The sequence below is a fragment of the Triticum urartu genome, chromosome 1A (assembly GCF_056163025.1).
Source record: "Triticum urartu cultivar PI428250 chromosome 1A, HENAU_Tu73, whole genome shotgun sequence".
NCBI classification, from domain to species: Eukaryota; Viridiplantae; Streptophyta; class Magnoliopsida; order Poales; family Poaceae; genus Triticum; species Triticum urartu.
In genome coordinates, this window is record NC_141873.1 from 381,159,577 (window position 1) to 381,178,776 (window position 19,200).

Here is a 19,200-nt window from a genome sequence, read left to right on the forward strand (position 1 = left end):
GTGAGAGGACATCATGTTGAAGAAGAGGAGGCAAAGGCCAAGAAGAAGAAAAGGCGAAGATGTTTAACGCGTTCATGGATATGCAGAAAAGAAAAAAGTTGACCTCGAGAAGAAAAAGCTTGCGGTTAAGCAAGCATGCGAGTCCAAGGTCGTACACACGTGAAGACCGGTGACTTGGATCCCGATGTGGCGAATTTTGTAGACCAATAGGGTTGCAACATCTTTGCAAACTACGCGAAGGCAAAAGTGAGTCATTCTGTTCGACCAATCATTCCATTTGTTTGTTTGATGGATGCTAATTATAAAACTTGTTGAACATACAATGAAATTGCTTTTGGTTGTATTTGTTGCAAGTTCTAAATGTATCGTTGAAATGCTACTGAATGAGAAACTTTAACTCGGTAAAGAAAGGAAAAGGACCAGAAAAATAAAAAATATTTGAAGAATGACGTTAAATGGCCCAAATGTCCGTTCATGGAACGACGTGGGAGATGCCGTGAAGTCCGTCTTCACTCTTTCAGCAGCAAGCGGAATCGTGAGTCGTGAGAAGATCGGATCGGAGCCGTCCATTGCCATCCCCGCGCAGTCCGTTCATACCCATCCCATTCCCGTCCGTCCACAGGCTCTGCTCTCCCGTGATTCCGTTTTCCACCTATAAAAATGGGGTGTATGCACGGAGACGACCACCTCGACTCACCGCCGGTCACGCGCGCTCACCCCCGTCCGCACGAGCCGCCCGCCGTCCTCCGCCGTCAGCTTCAACCCCAACAGGTTCTCTCCTCCTCTCGTCCACCTTCCTCTCTCCTGCTCCTGCAGATGGGTAAATCCGATCGACAAAGAAGCCGCAAGATACATGCATGGCTCCGAGACGGCGAAAAAGGACCGGCGACGGCGGGTACGCGGGCGGCGTGGGGTCCCGCCGATCTCCCTCCCACCTTCCTTGACCAAGCGAGTGCGCTTCGGCAGCTAAAGGCGCCGGGGGATTAGACTGGTTCACCATTAGTTTAGTGTCCATGTCAAAAAGGCCAGCGCCTTTTCACTAGCTTCTCTTCTGGAAATCCATTTGTTTATCCAGTAGCAGCCTAATTAGCAGACGCCACATGTTTGGCTAAGCGCCGTGCTGATTGAAATGGTGCCGTCAACGTTGCCAACATGTTCTTGTCTGCATCTACTTAATTATTTCACGGGTTAGTTAGCACTTCCGTTAAATTCCGGTGGTGGATCCACCGTTTGGCTCTTCTTTTGGATTTTGATCCCACTGATTGGCTCTTCCTGTCTTGGGCTCTTGGCCTTGCCTTCAGCTGGTGTACCCTATCCCTGCGTATGATCACTTCACTGATCAATATAGTTACTTCAGTACCCCATGTGTATGTGCCAGGAATCTTTTTTCAGAGTTCTTTATGTGTCCTTCAGTACATAAACAGCTATGTTATTTTCACCTTTTGTTAACATTTTGAGCTATGGTGTTTTTTCTTCTTACTTTCTGAACTTTGCTGGGCACTGCTAATATGTTTTGAACTCGTTGGGATTGACTAGAGAAAGGAATTTCTGAATTTTTAAAAAAGATTTTCCACGGCCTTGTGCAGTACTAATATGTTTTTGATGTGATTGGTCCAGCTTCAGCCAAAAAATATACCCCCAATCTATCTCTTTGTCCTGCTCATTGTCTGGTTCCTATTGCTCCCTGATTTTATAAGGCATGTATTGGTGGCGATTGATTTTGAAAAACTACTCTCTTTTTCTCTGGCAGTGCTCTTACATCTCTTGTAGCTAGCTGGAAAAGCGAGCTTGCATTATGGACGACTCTTCAACTAGGAGCCATGTTTCTGAGGGGAATCGGCTGGGCTATGTAAGAAGTGAATCCATGGATTCCGCTGGCCATCCTTCGGCTGCTAGGTCAGGCTCACTGCTAAGCAGGAGAAGTAGCAGGCCCAGTTCAAGGGGATCCATTAGCCTCTCTCGCGAGATGGGCGACTCGATCCTCAACTCAATGAGGCATTCCCTTCAGTCAGCAGACCAGTTGCTAGGTGATGCTGATGGCTCGGCTTTGGCTCAGGTCATTGACAGTGGTGACCGAGTGCTAGCCTTGGAAGATGAGGATGATGAAGATACGGCAAATACATTGGATCAACATAAGTTCGGTCCTGTCCGAGATAATCGAATCCATGGCTACAGCTCACATGGCACAGGTCTGCCAGCACCTGAGTCTTCTGTGGAGCCAAAGGGCGAGAGCTCATCAGGCAAGGTACAAAATTGTACTTTGAGTTCAGTGATTGCTTGCAATTATTAATCAAATGATTATGCTGTCTAGCACTATTGCGAGGCTGTACGGTGTGCTATAGATGCTAAAATGAACATGTCTATGCTTTCCTGCAGGTTGAAGAATATATGCTTTCTCGGAGGCTAGATTACGCTTCTTACCTGATCCATTTAGCTGCCTTTGGGTTATTTGGGGTAACTTTCCAAATCTTTGTGTACTGTTGTTTGTATTAGGTGTTAATTACTAAGTGATCTTCCTTAGTGTACGTAAATGTAGCGGAAGATCGATGAAAGTTCAGGGGACATTTTTACTTTAAACTCATGCATGCATTCAGAAAACATTTACCGTTGTACCATCCCTTTCCATTCCCGTAATTACGTTTTTGATGTCCAAATTAGGTATTTACAAGGTATGGGCTCCAAAAGCTGTTCGGCCCAGGCTGCCTGGCACTCACCTCCAACCAAAGCCCGTTGTACCTTGATCTTCCATCAAACATGGTATGTTCTATCCTGTACCTACTCAAGTAAAAAACCACCAGGGATTTGGGCTATACTGACACATGTTAATGCCCAAATGTTTGTGCATCAGCTAGGATCCTTCCTGATGGCCTGGTTTGGGATCATCTTTAAGACTGACATTCGGCACATATCTGAACATCTCATTGTTGGAATCACAACCGGATACATGGGAAGCCTTACTACCTTCAGTGGGTGGAATCAAGCGATGGTTAGCATGTCTTCCAAAGACCATTGGGCATATGCCATAGCTGGCATAGTATTAGGTACCTCATCATAATTTTCTATAAAGTGCTATTAGTCCAAAATTAGTTACCACTAAATAAAGAGATAAGGGAAATCATTCTTTTGATGATTAACAACACTAACCTACTCAGGAATGTTCATTGTCAATGAGTCCATCAGGGTGGGCGCCGAAACAGGTGAGCGCCTACGAAGCTGGATCCTGAAATGCATCAAGGAAAATAGTTCAATAGGAAGCAAATGTAACTGGGAGCACCTGAAAGTCAACACTAGGACTAAACATTTTGTGCTTATAGCAGTTATGATGATTTTGCTTTCTTTTGTGTGGGTTCTGAGCATCGTGTTGGCCATAATAAAGGTGCGCAATCTTGATGATGGCGCTGTACTATGGTTGGGGTGCTCGGTTGCGCCTCCGGGCGTTTGGTTACGCTGGTACTTGGCAAGGCTCAATGGCCAGGGAATCGGCAAACAGAGATCCCTCAAATGGCTGCCCATCGGGACACTTGTAGCCAATGTTCTTGCTGCGGGTATCATGGCATCACTGGCCGTGACTGCCAAAGCGGTATAATAGCTAAAGCATGTGTTTATACGGTTTATGTAAATTGTGTTGCTATCTCTCTGATTGGTTTTGGTCTTTCTGTAGGTGAATACAAAGCGTTCGACAACTGTTCTTAATGGCATACAGTTTGGTTTCCTCGGCTGCTTGAGCACAGTGTCTACTTTTGCTGCTGAAATCTACGCTATGCGAAGCAGCGGACAGATTGGTAGGGCCTTTGTCTATGCTGCAGCGACCTTCGTGCTCTCTTTCGTGCTGGGAACTCTGGTATACTCTGTGCCAGTATGGGTCAAGCATTACCAATAGCTTCATGAAGTATTACAGACTTGAAGGCTTTGGCGTCATTTTGCTGGTTGCAACATCCAAGTAGATAGCGCAATTCTCAGCATACATAGTTAGGCTTTTCTAGGGAATTTTGTCTGCTTTTTAAGATATTTGATGTACGTTGTTGAACATGATGGCGTTCTGCAGCAGAAACATGTTTGTACACAACATCTGCCGTCATAATCCTGTGGACAAGAACATCCATATTTATGGAGTATGTATATGAAATATTACAATTTATATCTTAGGTATGCATATGAAATGAATGTATCGCCTGTAGTAGCAAAAGAAAAACAACATCCATGTTTATGGATTAGCTTTGTCACACATGTTTGTACACAAACAACATACACGATTTATGCACCAGCATCAGAAATATGTTGCTAAATTTGCAATAGCCTATGTTTATTTGTTTCATCCGCCATGTAATCCTGTGGACACAACTACATGCTAACCTGGGCAAAATCACATTTCCTTGCTGTAATGCAAGTATCTGCACATCATTTTCTGAAACTGGACACAGATGCAGATACAATATGGATGATGAATTATTTGTACCTACAAACTTTCAAGAAGGCCAGCAGAAAAATAGTAATGCTGAGCTTCCTGTTTCGGTGTGTCCTGTGTCCATTGGCATGTGACATGACAGAGCGATGTTTGCTTGACAATATTTGTGAAATCGCTTTTTCACTCTTTACTTGGTATGCCAAGCCGCAGCGCATTATTTGCTCAAGAATATCCGTTCCCTCTTCCTTCAATTACACCACGCCCAGCAGAACTCTCATGTCTGCAGGTCCCTTCACCACCGATTCTTTATGATGCCACTGCTACATCACACTTGTTCAGGGATGCACTTATCCAGTCTCTGTTCACAAAAGAATGTTTCCTGTGCAAAGAACAAACAGCTTTCACCATGCCAAAGTTCTTATCACAAAGTAATTTGTCTGCCTGAGCCTTCTTCAACATGGGAGTCAAGGGAGATAACCTCGCAAAACAAACTTTGAAGAGCAAGCACTCATTTATTTTGGACTGTCCAGTTCGGCTAGCTGCTCCTCTGCTTTACTCATCAACTCTGCGTTGCCATTTATCGCGCATTTCCCAACCAAAGTTTCCCAAGCTTGTTTGCTAGAACCGAATGGTGAACTTCTGATCCATTCAACTACTTCATCACATGAACGGGATGAACGGCTGATCAAATCCACCACACAAACATAATGGTCTTCTCCTGGAACAATCCTGTATCTCTTGGTCATCAAATCAAAGAAATTCATGCCTTCATCAACTAGGCTGCAATGGCAACAAGCTGTCAAAACTAGCAAAAACGTGTTAGCATCAGGCTTCACTCGCTCCCGAATCATCTGAACAAACAATCCTATCACGTCCTGTCCATGGGCATGATGGCATAGAGCAGATAACATTGCATTCCACAACACAGTATCCTTCCTCTCCTGACATGCTAGACTGAAAACCTGTCTGGCACCGGCCAAATAACCACCTTTCGAGTACATGTCAATGAGTGAGCTGAGAACAATTACACTGGGATCAAAACCAGTTTGTAGCAACATGCCGTGGATCTGCTTACCATGTGTCACTGAACCAATAGCTGCACAAGCAGACAAAGCGCTGCTGAAGGTGGACTGATCTGGATGAAAACCATCCTTGATCAAATGTTTAAAAATACTCAATGCTTCTGCTGCCTGTCCATTACGAACGTATCCCTCCATGAGAGCATTCCATGAAATGATACTCCTCTTTTGCATCCGATCAAAGATCTGACGAGCAATACTCATCTGGCTATCCTCTGCGTAGCCGCAAACTATTGACGTCCACACCCGCAAGTCTTTCACAGGCATCTCGTCGAACAGCCTATGTGCATAAGCAATGCAGCCACATTTTCTGTACACATCAACGAGGGAACTGGCGATGTTAATATCAGACAAGAACCCAAGATGAGACAAATGGGCATGGAGCTGCCTGGCAAGGTCCCTGTCCATGAGACCAGCGCACGCCACCAGGAGCGCCGAGAAGGTGTGATCGCTGTAACCAAGGGAAGGAGACGTGTGCCGGAGGTCGGAGTAGAGCACCAAGCTTCCCCGCATCTCTCCACCGCTCGCGAGTGCGAGCATAGCAGAGTTATAGGAGTTGAGGTCGCGTTGCGGCATAGCAGCAAAGATCTCCGCTGCAGGGGCTGCGAGGGAGAGGTGGGCGTACCCCGCTAACATGGCGTTGCAGGAGTACAAGCTGTGGCGGGGCATTCTGGCGAACAGGCGGCGGGCGTCCCGCGGCCGGCCGAGGAGGAAATGCAGAGACAGGAGGTGGTTGGCGAGCTGGGTGGAATATGCGACGAAATGCTTGAGGCCGGCGAGGCGGACGTAGAGCAGCAGGCGGCCTGCCAGGGCGGGGAAGGACGGCGCGGCGCGGCGGAGCAGGAGGAGGCGGGCGAGCGAGGAGAGGAGCGGGAAGGGCGGGCGCAGGCCGGCGCGGGAGAGGGTGGGCAGGAGGGAGACGGCGGCGGCGGCGTGGCCGGCCGAGACGCTGTGGTGGAGGGCGGCGAGGAGGCCGGGGCACGGCGGCGGTGTCGGCGGCGGCGGTGATCGGCGGGGGATGGACATTGGGTGGGGAGGGGAGGGGGCCGAGCGCACGACGGGAAGGGCGCTCGTGCTGACATGTGCTCTGCCGCCGACGTGGGCCGTCCAATTCAAAATCCGGACGGCCGCGATGAACCGAACCCCGCTGGTCGATCCAGATCCGAAATCCGCAAAGCCACCATCCCCCACGAGGCCACGAGAGAAAAATGTCACCAGGAGCGACGAGCATCCACTCTACTACGAAACACAAGGCCGCAATTTGGAAACATTTTGAACACACGATGAGTGTTGATTTGCGTACCATCTGAACTACGACCAGTTTCTCTTCCACCCAGCTGCCAGTTGAGTGTTGACCAATTATCAGTATATTTCAAAGTTAATACAAAGTTGACACGCTTATTTTGAAACGGAGCGGGTATCAGATTTTTCGAAATGGTGGCCGTCCTGTAAGGATTTCTTCTCTTCGGCAAACGAAGAACTTTATGAAAGAGAAACCAAGCACAATTTGCCCATTCTCACTCAATAATTTGAAATTTGCAAGTTCTTGTACCAAGGTCAAAAGAAATACTCCCTCCATTCACAAATATAAGGGTTCTAGTTCCTTCTCGTTGGCCCCTGTGGCGACTGGCGAAATGCCGTTCTAATCTCCACCCCAACCCCTAGATTCAAGATCCCCACTCCTCTGCCTAATCGCTTCGTTCTTCCGCCCTCCAAGCCTGATTAGTGCTCTCCGTAATCTCTTCCTCCCTCTTCTCCCCTAATCTGCTCAGTTCTCTCCAGTTAGTCCAAGTTCTCTCCATTCAGGTGGAAGGTTACCTGCCATCAGTGATTCAAGAAGGGGGAAAAGGCGAACACAGAGAAGCTGGGCATACAGAGGCCACTGAAGTGATGGAGATTCCGGAGTTGGCTTTGAATCTTCAAGCCATAAGTATTGAGGCGCCAAGAATCCAGAACTTGCGGGCAGTTCAGGTCAGTAAAGATCCACAGATAGAGTATTGCTACAATCTTCTTATGAAAGTGGCATGTACTGGAGGAACTCCAAGACCAAGCAATTTCTCAAGCCATGACACGAGCGTGGAGGCACCATTTTCATGCAATTTCTCAGATTTCAGGGCATCTCTTTATGGCTCACTTTACTTCTCTTGAATCCATGATGTTTGTATACACACGCCAGCCATGGACTATGGGCTCTGACAATATTCTCTTAGAATGGATAGATCCAATGGATGAATCCAAAACTAAGGAGGATTACAAGTTTGAGAATATATATGTGAATGTTCGTGTTTATGGAGTACCAAGGAATCATAGGTCCCTCAATCTCTTGCAGCAGATCCTCTCTACAATTGGCAAGCCATCTGAGTTCCATCCTTTGCAAGAGAATATGCTGTTTGCAAGACCAGATTATATTTGGGGTAAGGCCAAGATTAATATAAAGGATTCAGTGGTAGATAAGATCAACCTGACTTTGGATGACAATACTTCTAAGACGGTCTATCTTCACTATGAAAAGATTGGCAGAATATGCCTTTTTTGTGGGATTATGTTTCATACAGTGCAGCACTGTCCAAAAAGAAATGATATTATCATGGCAAGGGTGAGAAACAATAGATCTGCAGAAGATATTCCGTTCTACATGTATGGGGAATGGATTATGAATTCAGAGAAGATACCAGTGCAGTCTATCGAGTATGGAAGAACATCCAATCCCATTCTCAGCAGATTTCGAAGGATGTTTAAAGAGGACCAACCAAAAGACAAAGGCAATGGGATGCTTACAGAAGAGTTGGAGTATGTGAGGCATCCTTCAACGCAGATTATGGAAAAGAAATTACTGGCGAGTTTATGATGGGTCAAAGGTCCTTTCCTGTAATCAGTGGGCAACAAAACACAATTACAGCTGATTCTAATCAGCCTCTGACTACAGGTAGTCAAGACCAGGGAAGAGAGGGCAGTACATTATCTATGTTCTCCATGCATGGTGACAATAGGTCCGATAATCCATTACCATTTCTGCAGCCTGCTCCTCAACCTTTGCAAACATTTCCTCTAAATTCCACAATCAAAAGAGCCCTTTCTCCAAGTCAGCCATCAGATACTCAACCGATCAAGAGTGCTGCTCCTGTTGGCGCGTGCGAAATTCCAACACTTCAGACTGATGCAGCAGAAAATCAGAAGATTTGTCACCCTGTACAGCAGATAGGGGCTGTCAATTCTCATAGAGAAGAGAAAGAAGGAGTTGATCTCTGTTCCTTCAGATATGAAGAAAGGGAGAACAATTGTGCAGATAGTGGACGAACTAGAGATGCAGCAACAGAGGAAATCCGAAGAGGAGAAGAAGGGGAGCGGGAACGGCAGCATGGAAGACGACCTAGTGAGTGGGATGTTCCACCTCCAGGATTTGGTGTTCTCAATTCCAACCCTCACGGGTCTGTTTTTTTGGGGGCTGGTTCTCCTGATGACAGCTGCTATCACTCACCGAGGAAGATGGCTACTGGCCCGTCTGTACGTAGAGTCAGACGCCAGACTACAGGATTGATGGGGCGTCCTTATCCTCCTCCTAGCAAGCGAGCAGGTCCAGTCATGGAACTCAAGGAGGCTGGTAAAGGTGGCTATTCACCAGACTCCAGTGAAGCTACTTCTAGCCATTGTGTGGATGTTTACTCTCCTCCTCGGCCTATTGGCAACTACCAGATGAGTGTGGATACTAATCCTGACCCCCCCCCCCCCCCCCCCCCAGGGTCGATATATCAATATTAGTCCAAGGTGAGAGTGAGACTATCTCTGGTATACATGGCAATAATTTGGCTTTGTCAGAGGATATACGTGATGAAGATATGGAACTAGATCGGGCATTGGTGCCAGCCCATAAGGCACCACGGGCGCCATGAAGTGCATAGCATGGAACTGCCGGGGCAAAGGCAAGGGCCTAGGCAGTGAGAAGATGACCTACCTTGCCAACCTTATGCGTTCTACTAGTGCTCAGGTCACCTTTGTTTCTGAAATTAAATCATCCAAGACTAATAGAGCTGATCTTCTTAATCGTTTTGACATTGTAGATAGCGTAGTTGTCCCTTCAAGAGGCAAGTCAGGAGGTCTTTGGCTGATGTGGACGGACGAGGTCCAAGTTAAGGTTCATTTTGCGGACTTCCATGTGATCCTTGCCTCTGTAGTTAATCCAGTTTCTAGCGTTTCTTTTGCTCTTGTTTGTATATATGGAGACCCGTATCATCGTCGCTCTAGTGACATCTGGGATCGTATTGCCTCTTTTGTGTATGATAACCAAGGAAATCCTATTTTGTGTATGGGAGATCTTAATGATATACTTTATGATGTCGATAAAAGTTCTCCTTTTGTGAATTACTCTTGCTTGCATGCTTTTCGTTATATTGTGAAACAATGTGGTCTGATTGATCTGGGTTATAGTGGCCCTGCTTATACTTGGACAAACAAAAGGTATTCTTCCAACCCAACCATGGAAAGACTTGATAGATGTCTAGTTAATGCTGAATGGTGTGCGGTCTTTCCCAATTCTAATGTTTATAATCTTCCTATTATTCTCAGTGATCATGCTCCTATTCTTCTTTCTACTGATGCTCATATGCGCAAGCCTAAAAGGAACTTTAAATTTGAAAACTGGTGGCTTATGGAAAGTGATTTTCATGAATATGCTAAAAATATTTGGATTGCTTCCAGGGATAAAGCTTTCCACAATAGGGCAACTAACCTTGCAGGAGCTTTAAGAGTGTGGTGTAGAAAGAAGAAGCCAATTCAGCAGGAGCTTGATACTTTAGGTGAGCAAATAAAAAATATCCAAATGGAACCTCCTCAGGTACAGAACCACTCTCTAGAGACCTCTCTGATTTGTAAGTATGAGCAAAACATGACCAAGTTAACAGAGTATTATAGGCAAAGAGCTAAAAAGCATTGGGCTGTCAATGGTGATAGAAACACTAATTACTTTCATCATGCTGTGCTTAAAAGGAGGAGGAAAAACAGAATTGTTTCTATTAAGGATGAGAATAACAATCTTCAAGTTGATCCTCATACTATTGCCAAGACTTTCATCAATTATTTTCAAAATCTCTTTTCCTCCTCTAATGTGAATCATGGCAGGCCTTACATGAACACAACCTACCAGGAAGGAGAAGATGATTTTACTTTTAGCATCCCAGATAAAAAGGAGATCCTGGATACCTTGAAAGCTATGAAAAGGAATGCTTCACCGGGACCGGATGGATTTAATGTGGAGTTCTATTTGGCTGCATGGGATTGGATAGGTGATGATATAACCAAGGTAGTCAGAGACTTCTACATACAGGGTATTGTTCCTAACCATTTGAATGATACTCATATTGTTTTGATTCCTAAGAAAATTGCTCCCCTGGTCCCTCAAGATTTTCGGCCCATTAGTCTTTGCAATGTGATTTACAAAGTTATTGCTAAAACTTTAGCAAACAGGCTTAAACCGCACCTGCCAAACTATATTCATCACTCTCAGCAAGCTTTTATACCTGGCAGAAGGATTAGCAATAACATCATCATTGCACAGGAAATTACCCATTCCTTTAACCTTAAATCTTGGAATAGCCCTGCTTTTATGGTTAAAATAGATCTTGCCAAGGCTTTTGATAGAATTGAATGGGATTTCATTGTTAAAGCTCTTGCCCGTAAAGGACTGCATGGTCATTTCATAAATTTAATTTATGCTTGCATGGCTATCCCCACTTTCTCGATTATTATTAATGGTCAGTCTTATGGCCGCTTTCAAAGTAGTAGGGGCATTAGGCAGGGTTGCCCTCTGTCCCCTTACTTGTTCGTTCTGGCCATCAATGAGTTGTCAATCTCTTTACAGGAAGCCATGCTCGCCGACCACTTATCAGGGATTATTTTAGGGCCAGGATGTCCTCCTATTCACTCATTAATGTTTGCTGATGATTTACTGATTTGTGGACAAGCTACAGTTGAAGAAGCTACTCATATGCTTCAAATTCTTCAAAGATTTTGCAACCTTTCAGGTCAAATGCCAAACTGGAGCAAGTCTGCTATTATTTTCAGCAGGAATGTCAATGCCATCAATAAGGAGGGTATTAAAAGAATTTTTCCGGTGCAGGATATTAGCGATAGTTCTATCTATTTAGGACATCCTTTAATCCTCCCTGACAAAGATAGATCCAGTGCTTATGATTTTGTTGCCGACAAATTTAAAGTTAAATTGACTGGCTATAAGGCCAACAAACTTTCACATGCAGCTAGATTAACTCTGATCAATTCAGTTTTCGCTTCCATCCCTGTCTACTATATGTCAAATATCCTTTTCTCTAGGAAACTTATTGTCAAACTTACTTCTATCATTAGGAATTTTTGATGGACAGGAATAAAAGAAGACCCATCAAAGAAAGCTCTTTGCCTTAGGGCATGGAAGGACATTTGCACCCCAAAAGTTGAAGGGGGGCTAGGAATCAAGAACATCCAAGCAGTAAATAGAGGACTAATCCTATCAGCAGCTTGGAGAATTGCAGAGGAACCCCAAAGTTTTTTGTCACAGGTACTTAAATCTAAATATTTTCCTGATACTTCTATATGGAGAGCAAAAAACAACATTCCAAAATCAGGTTTCTGGGCTTCAATTCTCAAGGTAAAGCACATTCTTTATGCAAATTCAATTTATCAAATTCTTGATGGTAATTCCTCTGTTTGGAGCACTCCCTGGTTTCCTCATTGGCAATCGATTTATGAGCATTTACAAACTCGTCCGGGGCATTATGTATATCCTTCCAAAATCAAGGATTTATGGAATCAAAATCAAAAAACATGGAATGCCAGTCTTATTTATAATCTTTTTGACTATGAAGTGGCTAACAACATCATGAAGGTGCCAATTATTCAACATCAGGGAGCTGATATCCTCTGTTGGAAATTACATCCTTCAGGAAAATGTACTTCAAAATCTGCTTACAAAGCATGCCTCCAAGACACAACAGCAGGGATCTCCATTACCTAGACAGGTATCTCAAGAAATCAAGCAGTTGCTCAAGCAGGTGTGGAAAGATAAGACCATGGTTCCAAGAGTACAGACTTTTGCATGGAGGCTCTTGAGGAAAGCTCTTCCAACAGGCATGAGAGCAGGGAAATATTCCAAGCATATTAAGAAAGGCTGCATTAGGTGTGATCAGGACGAAAATGACATGCATCTTTTCTTTACTTGTCCCTTTGCAAAAGCAGCCTGGGTTGCTCATCCCTGGTTTATTAAATCTGAAATCCTCTGTAACAATTATACTAGCATTGCAGAAATTATTCATACTCTTCTTAACTCAGGGGCACCCCCAGGCCTCTCTTATAAATATAATGACTTTTCTTTGGTGGATATGGAAGGTGAGGAATGATGCACTCTTTGGCAGGAAAGAAACAAAACCAACACAGGCGTACCAAACAATGCAGGCCATCTTAGAGAATCAGGAGCTAGCTTTTCAGATTGATCCTGCGAAGCAGTGCAATGATCAAAATTCGCAAACAAATGCATCTCTAAATTCTCAGAAGCATGCCAATACAGGTCCAATTCAAATTATGAGCTCAAGGTGCAAGATATATACAGATGCCGCATGGAAAGCAGGAAAGCAAAACATTGTGGGAATTGGCGTACTCATCTACTTCGAAGATGAACAACAGCAAATTGAGGTGTGTGCACTTGCTCTGGAAAATCAGGTTGACTCCCCGCTTCAGGCGGAAGCGAGAGCACTTCAGGTAGCAGATCAGATAGTAGCTAAATTGGCTATAACTGAGGCTACATTTCTTACAGACAACCAGACTTTGGCGCATGCCGCAGCATCGAGAGATATTCGTAACAAGCCTGGCCATTGGGAAATCAGGAATTACTTAGCTAGCTTCTTTGCTGCCACTAATCAGATTCGAATTGATGTTCGATACATTCCCAGGGAGCTTAACAGGAAAGCGCATGTCAATGCAGCCAATGCATACTCTTCAGCTCCCAATGGTTACTCCATTTTAGTATGTAATAGCAGATCTCATGCAGCTGATCACTGTCCTATGCTTCATAAGCTAGGAAATCTCGATTTGGAACACTGTAAAATCTCAGTTGTAACTTGCGCTTGAGATCAATGAAAGGTGCCAGTGGCACCACCCCCTTGTTCAAAAAAAAATCACAAATATAAGATGTTCTAACTTTTTTTTGTGAATCGGTGTATATAGACACATTTTACCGTGTTTGTTCACTCATTTCAGTCCGTATGTAGTCCATATTGAAATATCCAAAAAAATCTTATATTTGTGAATGGAGGGGGTTTTTCTCAAGAAAAAGTTTGAAAACTTGCAATCTCCAGGACTGATAGTTAACATAACAAAAGGGTCAAATAAGCAAAGCTAGGAAACTTCCAGTAACTATTTCCCCAAGACACTTTCACCAGACCACTTTAAGTTGCAGCAGATCAATAGTTTGATACCAAATTCCAGAAATAAAGACTTTGACCATACAACGAGACGGAACATTGCTACTTCCCAATATGTCGACCCCACTTGCAGGTTTACAAGCTAACGGTTCTCTGAATTAATTCCAGCTTGAGCTTTGTCAGCAATTGGGATCATTAAACCTGAAACTGCAGCCACCTTCATGCTTTGTCTAGATGAGAAAGTAGATCAAAATACAATGGCTTCGACATGTCTGGGCAATAGGCTCCCGGCAGTAGGACACACACCCAACTTAACAAATTTCATCAGCAAATATAATGTCGAAAATAGATTGCACTGCAAAATGAGGAAGATGGAGTGGAAAAGCATTAGATCAAACCATTAGTAAAAACCATATTTTCAGTACTATTGTTTCGTTTCTTACCTTCATCTTTTGGTATGTTCGGTTGGTCTACCAAGAGTTGGCGCATTGCAGCGATATCACTTGAACTGCAAAGGGAAGGGCACCAAAAGTCAATGACGAAAGATAAGAACCGAGATGTGCCTAACTGCTAGTTTTAAGGGATGGGAAGGAGATCAGTCTTGGGTAAATTAACAGAGATACAGAAATACAGGGAATAAATCTAAGGAGATGAAAAGATAGTTTAGTGGCCATAAACTCCAACTTGCCTGCTTGTCCATGTCAACAAAGAGATGATTGATGATTTTAGCGCATACCTGGCATACCAATGCATTGTCAGTAAAGAAGTAGCTTCTGCTATGATAAAAAGAGTAAGATGTATATCAATGAATTGTTAGAAAAATAGCATTTTTACATATGACACCAGCGAAAACAAAATGCTAAGAGACGGTATTGGTGAACTGGCCATATACGAGATGGCAAATGTACATATCAGCAATAGTGCAACAATCTTCTATTCAACCAGAAGGAATGTGGTCAAGTGAGCCAGATTCATGTTATTTGGCAACAACAACAAAAATTGAGAATGTGGTCAAGCTTCAGCAGGTTTGGTAAAGGAATTTCACTTGGTTCTTACTCAGCCTGGTGCATATCTGACAGCGTTCGTAGCCCATCCAAGCAGTCTGCGATAGTTGGCAAAATTCCCACTTGTAACTGCAACTGTTTTGCACTGAGTGCGGATCCACCCCTCACCATCTGATTAGTATCACGCAACACTTTGCTCAAACCTTTGGCAATGCCACTGAACTCCTCCCTGAAAAAATGCAGCAGCATTGTAACGCCAACCCAAAACAATTCCATCGCACAAGCAGTTAAAACAAAAGTGACAGCATCTTACAAAGTTTCCCTCATCAAAACAAAGATGAGCTCCAGGCTCTCCATCTGCTTCCCCAAGAGATCCTCCCTGATGCTGGGTACACACCGCAGGACACCATAGTTTTTAGCATCTCCAAGTACCTAACACGAGATGAGTAAGAATTCAAAATTCCTCCGGGGAGTAAAGAATCACAAAATCACAATGCAGCAATATCAGGATCACTATTCCTAAAATTTGGTACTGCTCATTAACTAAAGCTACTGTAACCACCTATTACTAGATTTCTAAAACCCCATTACAGCTGTGAATTGATCACGCGCAGTGCATCACTGAAGACGCTGCATAAAAGTAGAATGCAAATAAGCACAAAGAGGATCCAAGGAGAATGAAATGTACCGGAAGGCGGGTGATGATGGTCGTGGCGTTGGAGAACTGGGAGAGGAGGCGGGAGTTGAGGTTGTCCCACCGATCCGTCTCCTCCCGTGCCTTCCTCACCCTCTGCTGCACCTTCCGCACCATCGCCTCCATCCCGATTAACAGCTCGCCTTGTTTCCCTTCCCAACCCCGGTGCTCGAACCCACAGCTAGGACCAACTTTTCGGCGGCGCTTGCTTTTCTTTAGGAAACGGCGGTGGCCGCTGAGAACCGAAAGGCTATGTATCGGCCAGGCCTGGGTAGAAACCAAAATTTCGGTTAGTACAATTCGGTTTATTTTGAAATTCAGTCCATGTATCATCTACAATTCTACATACAGGACCAGTACAAGTGGTAGAATCTCCAAGAAAAGCATCCATGTATGATCTTTGATCTACATATAGAACTAGTGCAAATTGAACAAAGATTTGAGGCAGAGGATGAGACGAGCTGGGGACTTACGTTGCCTGTTTGCTGAGTGTCCGACACGGTGGAGAAGACGGTCAAGTTGCCGAGGTGCACGCCGCCAGTCACTGGAGTGGAGAGATGTGTAGCGGCTGGTTTCCGAAGGGAGGTGTGCGGCCGGTAAGATGGGGGCCTCCTCCTCCGCGTGCAGCAACGGCGCGACGCGGTTCGCCGGTACGGGAGGCAGTGGCTTGCCGTCGGTCGGCGGCCGGTGAAAGAGGCAGCGCGGCAGAGGAAGGACACTCTCGGCACTGCGGCGAGGCGGGAGAACTCGAAGGCGGAGGTGGGGCGCGGAGGCCAGCGGCGAAGGGAAGAGCGGAGGAGACGGCGGCGGCGGCGGAACGGCCCTAGCTGTATCGGAGGACTCTGGGCATGAAAAGGAAAAAAACAGGCGCGTACGTCGTGGGCCAGTCCAGTTCGGACATTCGGCCACATAAATCGGGGAATGAGAGAGAGACCTCCAAAGAGGAGAAGGACGGCCCACTCTGGCGTGAGTGTTTTTTTTTGGTTTTTAGTCGGATTTTCTCCAAAAAAGGGGGGATTTTTAGGCTAAATTTTAAAAACCTGTTAAAAAATTAAAATAGTATTTTTGAAATTTTCCAGTTTAATTTTAAAAATTCAGTCTATACTAAAATATGTTCACCATATAATAAAAAAGTTCGCCATATATTAGAAACACGTTCGATGTGTATTAAAATAAGTACACCACAAAAATATTTAGTGATGTACTAAAAATGTTCATGGTATATTAAAGAAGTATTCACTGTGCATTAAAAATGTGTTCACGGTGTATTAGAAAATAAAAAGGGAAAAATACCAGAACAAAAAATAAACAAACAAAAAAACAGAAATAACTTGAAAGAAATAGAAAACACAAACAAAAACCACAATGAAAAGAACGGCAACCAGCGGACAACGAACGCATCAGCGCGCAAGGAACTAGGATGACCCACCTCGCTCGCCAGCGGGTGTTGGCTTCCCTAGTTGACACATGCGGGCGTCAACTAGATTTGACCGTCAACTATACAGGAGGTACGCCTGAAGGGCAAAATGGGTCGGGTTATACGCATGGCTTAGTCTAAGGCCTAAGCCAACCAAGAAATACAGTGCTGAAGACAATGAGCCAAGGGCTATACACAAGTCCCATTGCGACACCAGCTCATGGCGTCAGATACCAGGGAGATATTCTCTAAGGAACCAAGTGTCTACAGTCGGTTTACGAACCCCTAACAGATGAGACCCAACAGTCGGTCACCAAGAAACATAGTCGGATGGCCTACATTTGGCTGTGCCCTAGGATACGTACCGTAACCCCCCACAATGCATTCAATACCGCCGTTACTCAACGATGTTGTAATCTACGCCAAGAGAAAGAGCACCACAAGAGTAGGGTATTACCTCCACTGAAAGAGCCTAAACCTGTATAAATCTTTCAACATACTCCCATGCATCTATACTGTTCGATAGATACGATTGCCTCTACATACACAATCCCGTAGTATTTTCAGGTTTATATCCACAACACGCGCTCACCATGGAGCTATCGACATCATGGTGCAGATGGTACTTTCATCGACTCCCGCCGGCTCAGCCTGGCATCCTGATTCCTTGTGTTTTAAAGTTCTTTTCTTGCGCAGCGAAAATTACATCGATGGGTGAAGCTTACTTAGCTTTCCATGAGTGGACATGGGCACGGCGTTGCATGACGAAAGTCAAGTCGTTGGGGAGAGCACACGAAGCCTTTTCTATATGTAGCTGAACATGCGATCACTTGTATAACTCGACCTAATCATGCTGGATCAGAAAGTCCAGATGCATGATGTGCACATGATCAATCGAGTGCATACAATAGTACATGTGCTAGCTTCTGCTTAGTGGCTCCTCGATGATCTGGTCCGCATGCATGCATGCTTGTGTGCATCGTGTAGCCAGGCCGTGCGAGACTGTGCTTGTACGGTTGCCTTTTCTGTCAGTTTGAGCCTTTGAGGCATCATGCATCCCGGCCCCAAGACCGAAGGCTAACTGCATGCAAGTCAAATCACGCTACTTGAACATGCATTCATGGGATGAACTCATGAACCCATGAATTAATCATGCCAACCACAGTAGCTACCATTCACAAGTTGGAAACAAATACTAATATGAATGCATAGTACGTAGTTTGTGAGAAACAAATACTGTACTATAGTAGCTCCGATATCAACTTGTTTGCCTTCTCGGTCAGCTGGAGCTTGAGCTACCTAGCAAGCTGTGTTGACCATTCTCGAAGCAATGTCGATCTTGTGCTTGTATGCACGTATCTATGCCAGGGAATGTCACCTTCCGAATTTTCTTACACCTACCATGGCTACATTACATTGCATTATACAGATAGAATTATTTACGAAGAGCGTATATATAAATTCACACAGCGTATCGATCTACTGGGGTAGCTCAAGCTGGACGGCGGCGTGATGGCTTCAATTGCCCTTTTTTTAGGGTTTCAGTCCAGTTGGTTTAATTTGCCTGGACCAGACGCGCGCGTAATAAGAAAATGGCTTGCGTCGGCGTGAAGATTCCTCTTGCATCCCCTTGACGAGTGATAGCATCTGGGAAAACAAAAATAAGGCCTCTGGGGATGCACTCTGCTCATATTCTATGTGCTTCCTAGTTTCAGACTCTTCAATATGCTAGTTGACTAATGTGGCTACATTAATCCTAATTGATCAAATTTAATTAAGTTTTTTCATGACAGTAGATGTAAACACTGTCCCTGGGTGTTGATTTTTTAGGCTGGTCGTAATGGTAGTATTATAGGTAGTATCATGCATGCCAACTAGGCAAATTTGATGAGGTGGCATAGAATTAAATGAAGAAAGAGAGAGTTGAGTATCATATCATGATACCGTATAATATTAAATGATGTGCTACTATGTATCATGCATGCTAATAAATAAAGTTAGCTATGATACTAACTTATGATACTATGCACTACAGATGTAGTATCATACACTAGTATCATATGCATGATACTAGTACATGATACTCGCCATTACGATCAGCCTTAGTAATTGCTGGCTAGCTCATGCGGTCATGCCAAGCAAAGTCCCTGTTAATTGGCTCTTGAGAGGAAAGTCATTTCATTTTTCTCTGGTAAA

The 19,200-nt window shown here is 44.5% G+C and overlaps 3 protein-coding genes across 5 annotated transcripts; 1 reads left to right on the forward strand and 2 right to left on the reverse strand.

Moving 5' to 3' along the window:
• Positions 1 to 589: 589 nt before the first annotated feature.
• Positions 590 to 4,145, forward strand: LOC125513487 (camphor resistance CrcB family protein). Of its 3 annotated transcripts, none has more exons than XM_087522120.1 (7): positions 590 to 1,321; positions 1,751 to 2,245; positions 2,377 to 2,454; positions 2,659 to 2,757; positions 2,849 to 3,041; positions 3,153 to 3,580; positions 3,662 to 4,145. In XM_087522120.1, the coding sequence occupies exons 2-7, from the start codon at positions 1,796 to 1,798 to the stop codon at positions 3,878 to 3,880; spliced, it is 1,467 nt and encodes a 488-aa protein (XP_087378246.1). In that variant the 5' UTR covers positions 590 to 1,321; positions 1,751 to 1,795; the 3' UTR covers positions 3,881 to 4,145. The 3 variants fall into 3 exon arrangements, with proteins under 3 accessions (XP_087378246.1, XP_048534581.1, XP_048534573.1); XM_048678624.2 differs by having other exon boundaries at positions 591 to 1,367; XM_048678616.2 differs by having other exon boundaries at positions 593 to 771.
• Positions 4,146 to 4,293: 148 nt separating this feature from the next.
• Positions 4,294 to 6,667, reverse strand: LOC147991330 (pentatricopeptide repeat-containing protein At2g21090-like). The gene has a single exon (XM_087522115.1). It carries the CDS (start codon positions 6,508 to 6,510, stop codon positions 4,918 to 4,920), a length of 1,593 nt encoding a protein of 530 aa, XP_087378241.1. The 5' UTR covers positions 6,511 to 6,667; the 3' UTR covers positions 4,294 to 4,917.
• Positions 6,668 to 13,859: 7,192 nt separating this feature from the next.
• Positions 13,860 to 16,461, reverse strand: LOC125513509 (uncharacterized protein At5g43822). The gene is made up of 7 exons (XM_048678641.2): positions 16,061 to 16,461; positions 15,582 to 15,854; positions 15,207 to 15,325; positions 14,946 to 15,122; positions 14,578 to 14,625; positions 14,333 to 14,397; positions 13,860 to 14,244 (listed from the first exon to the last, which is right to left on the reverse strand). Exons 2-7 carry the CDS (start codon positions 15,711 to 15,713, stop codon positions 14,201 to 14,203), a joined length of 585 nt encoding a protein of 194 aa, XP_048534598.1. The 5' UTR covers positions 15,714 to 15,854; positions 16,061 to 16,461; the 3' UTR covers positions 13,860 to 14,200.
• Between the last annotated feature and the right edge of the window lie 2,739 nt (positions 16,462 to 19,200).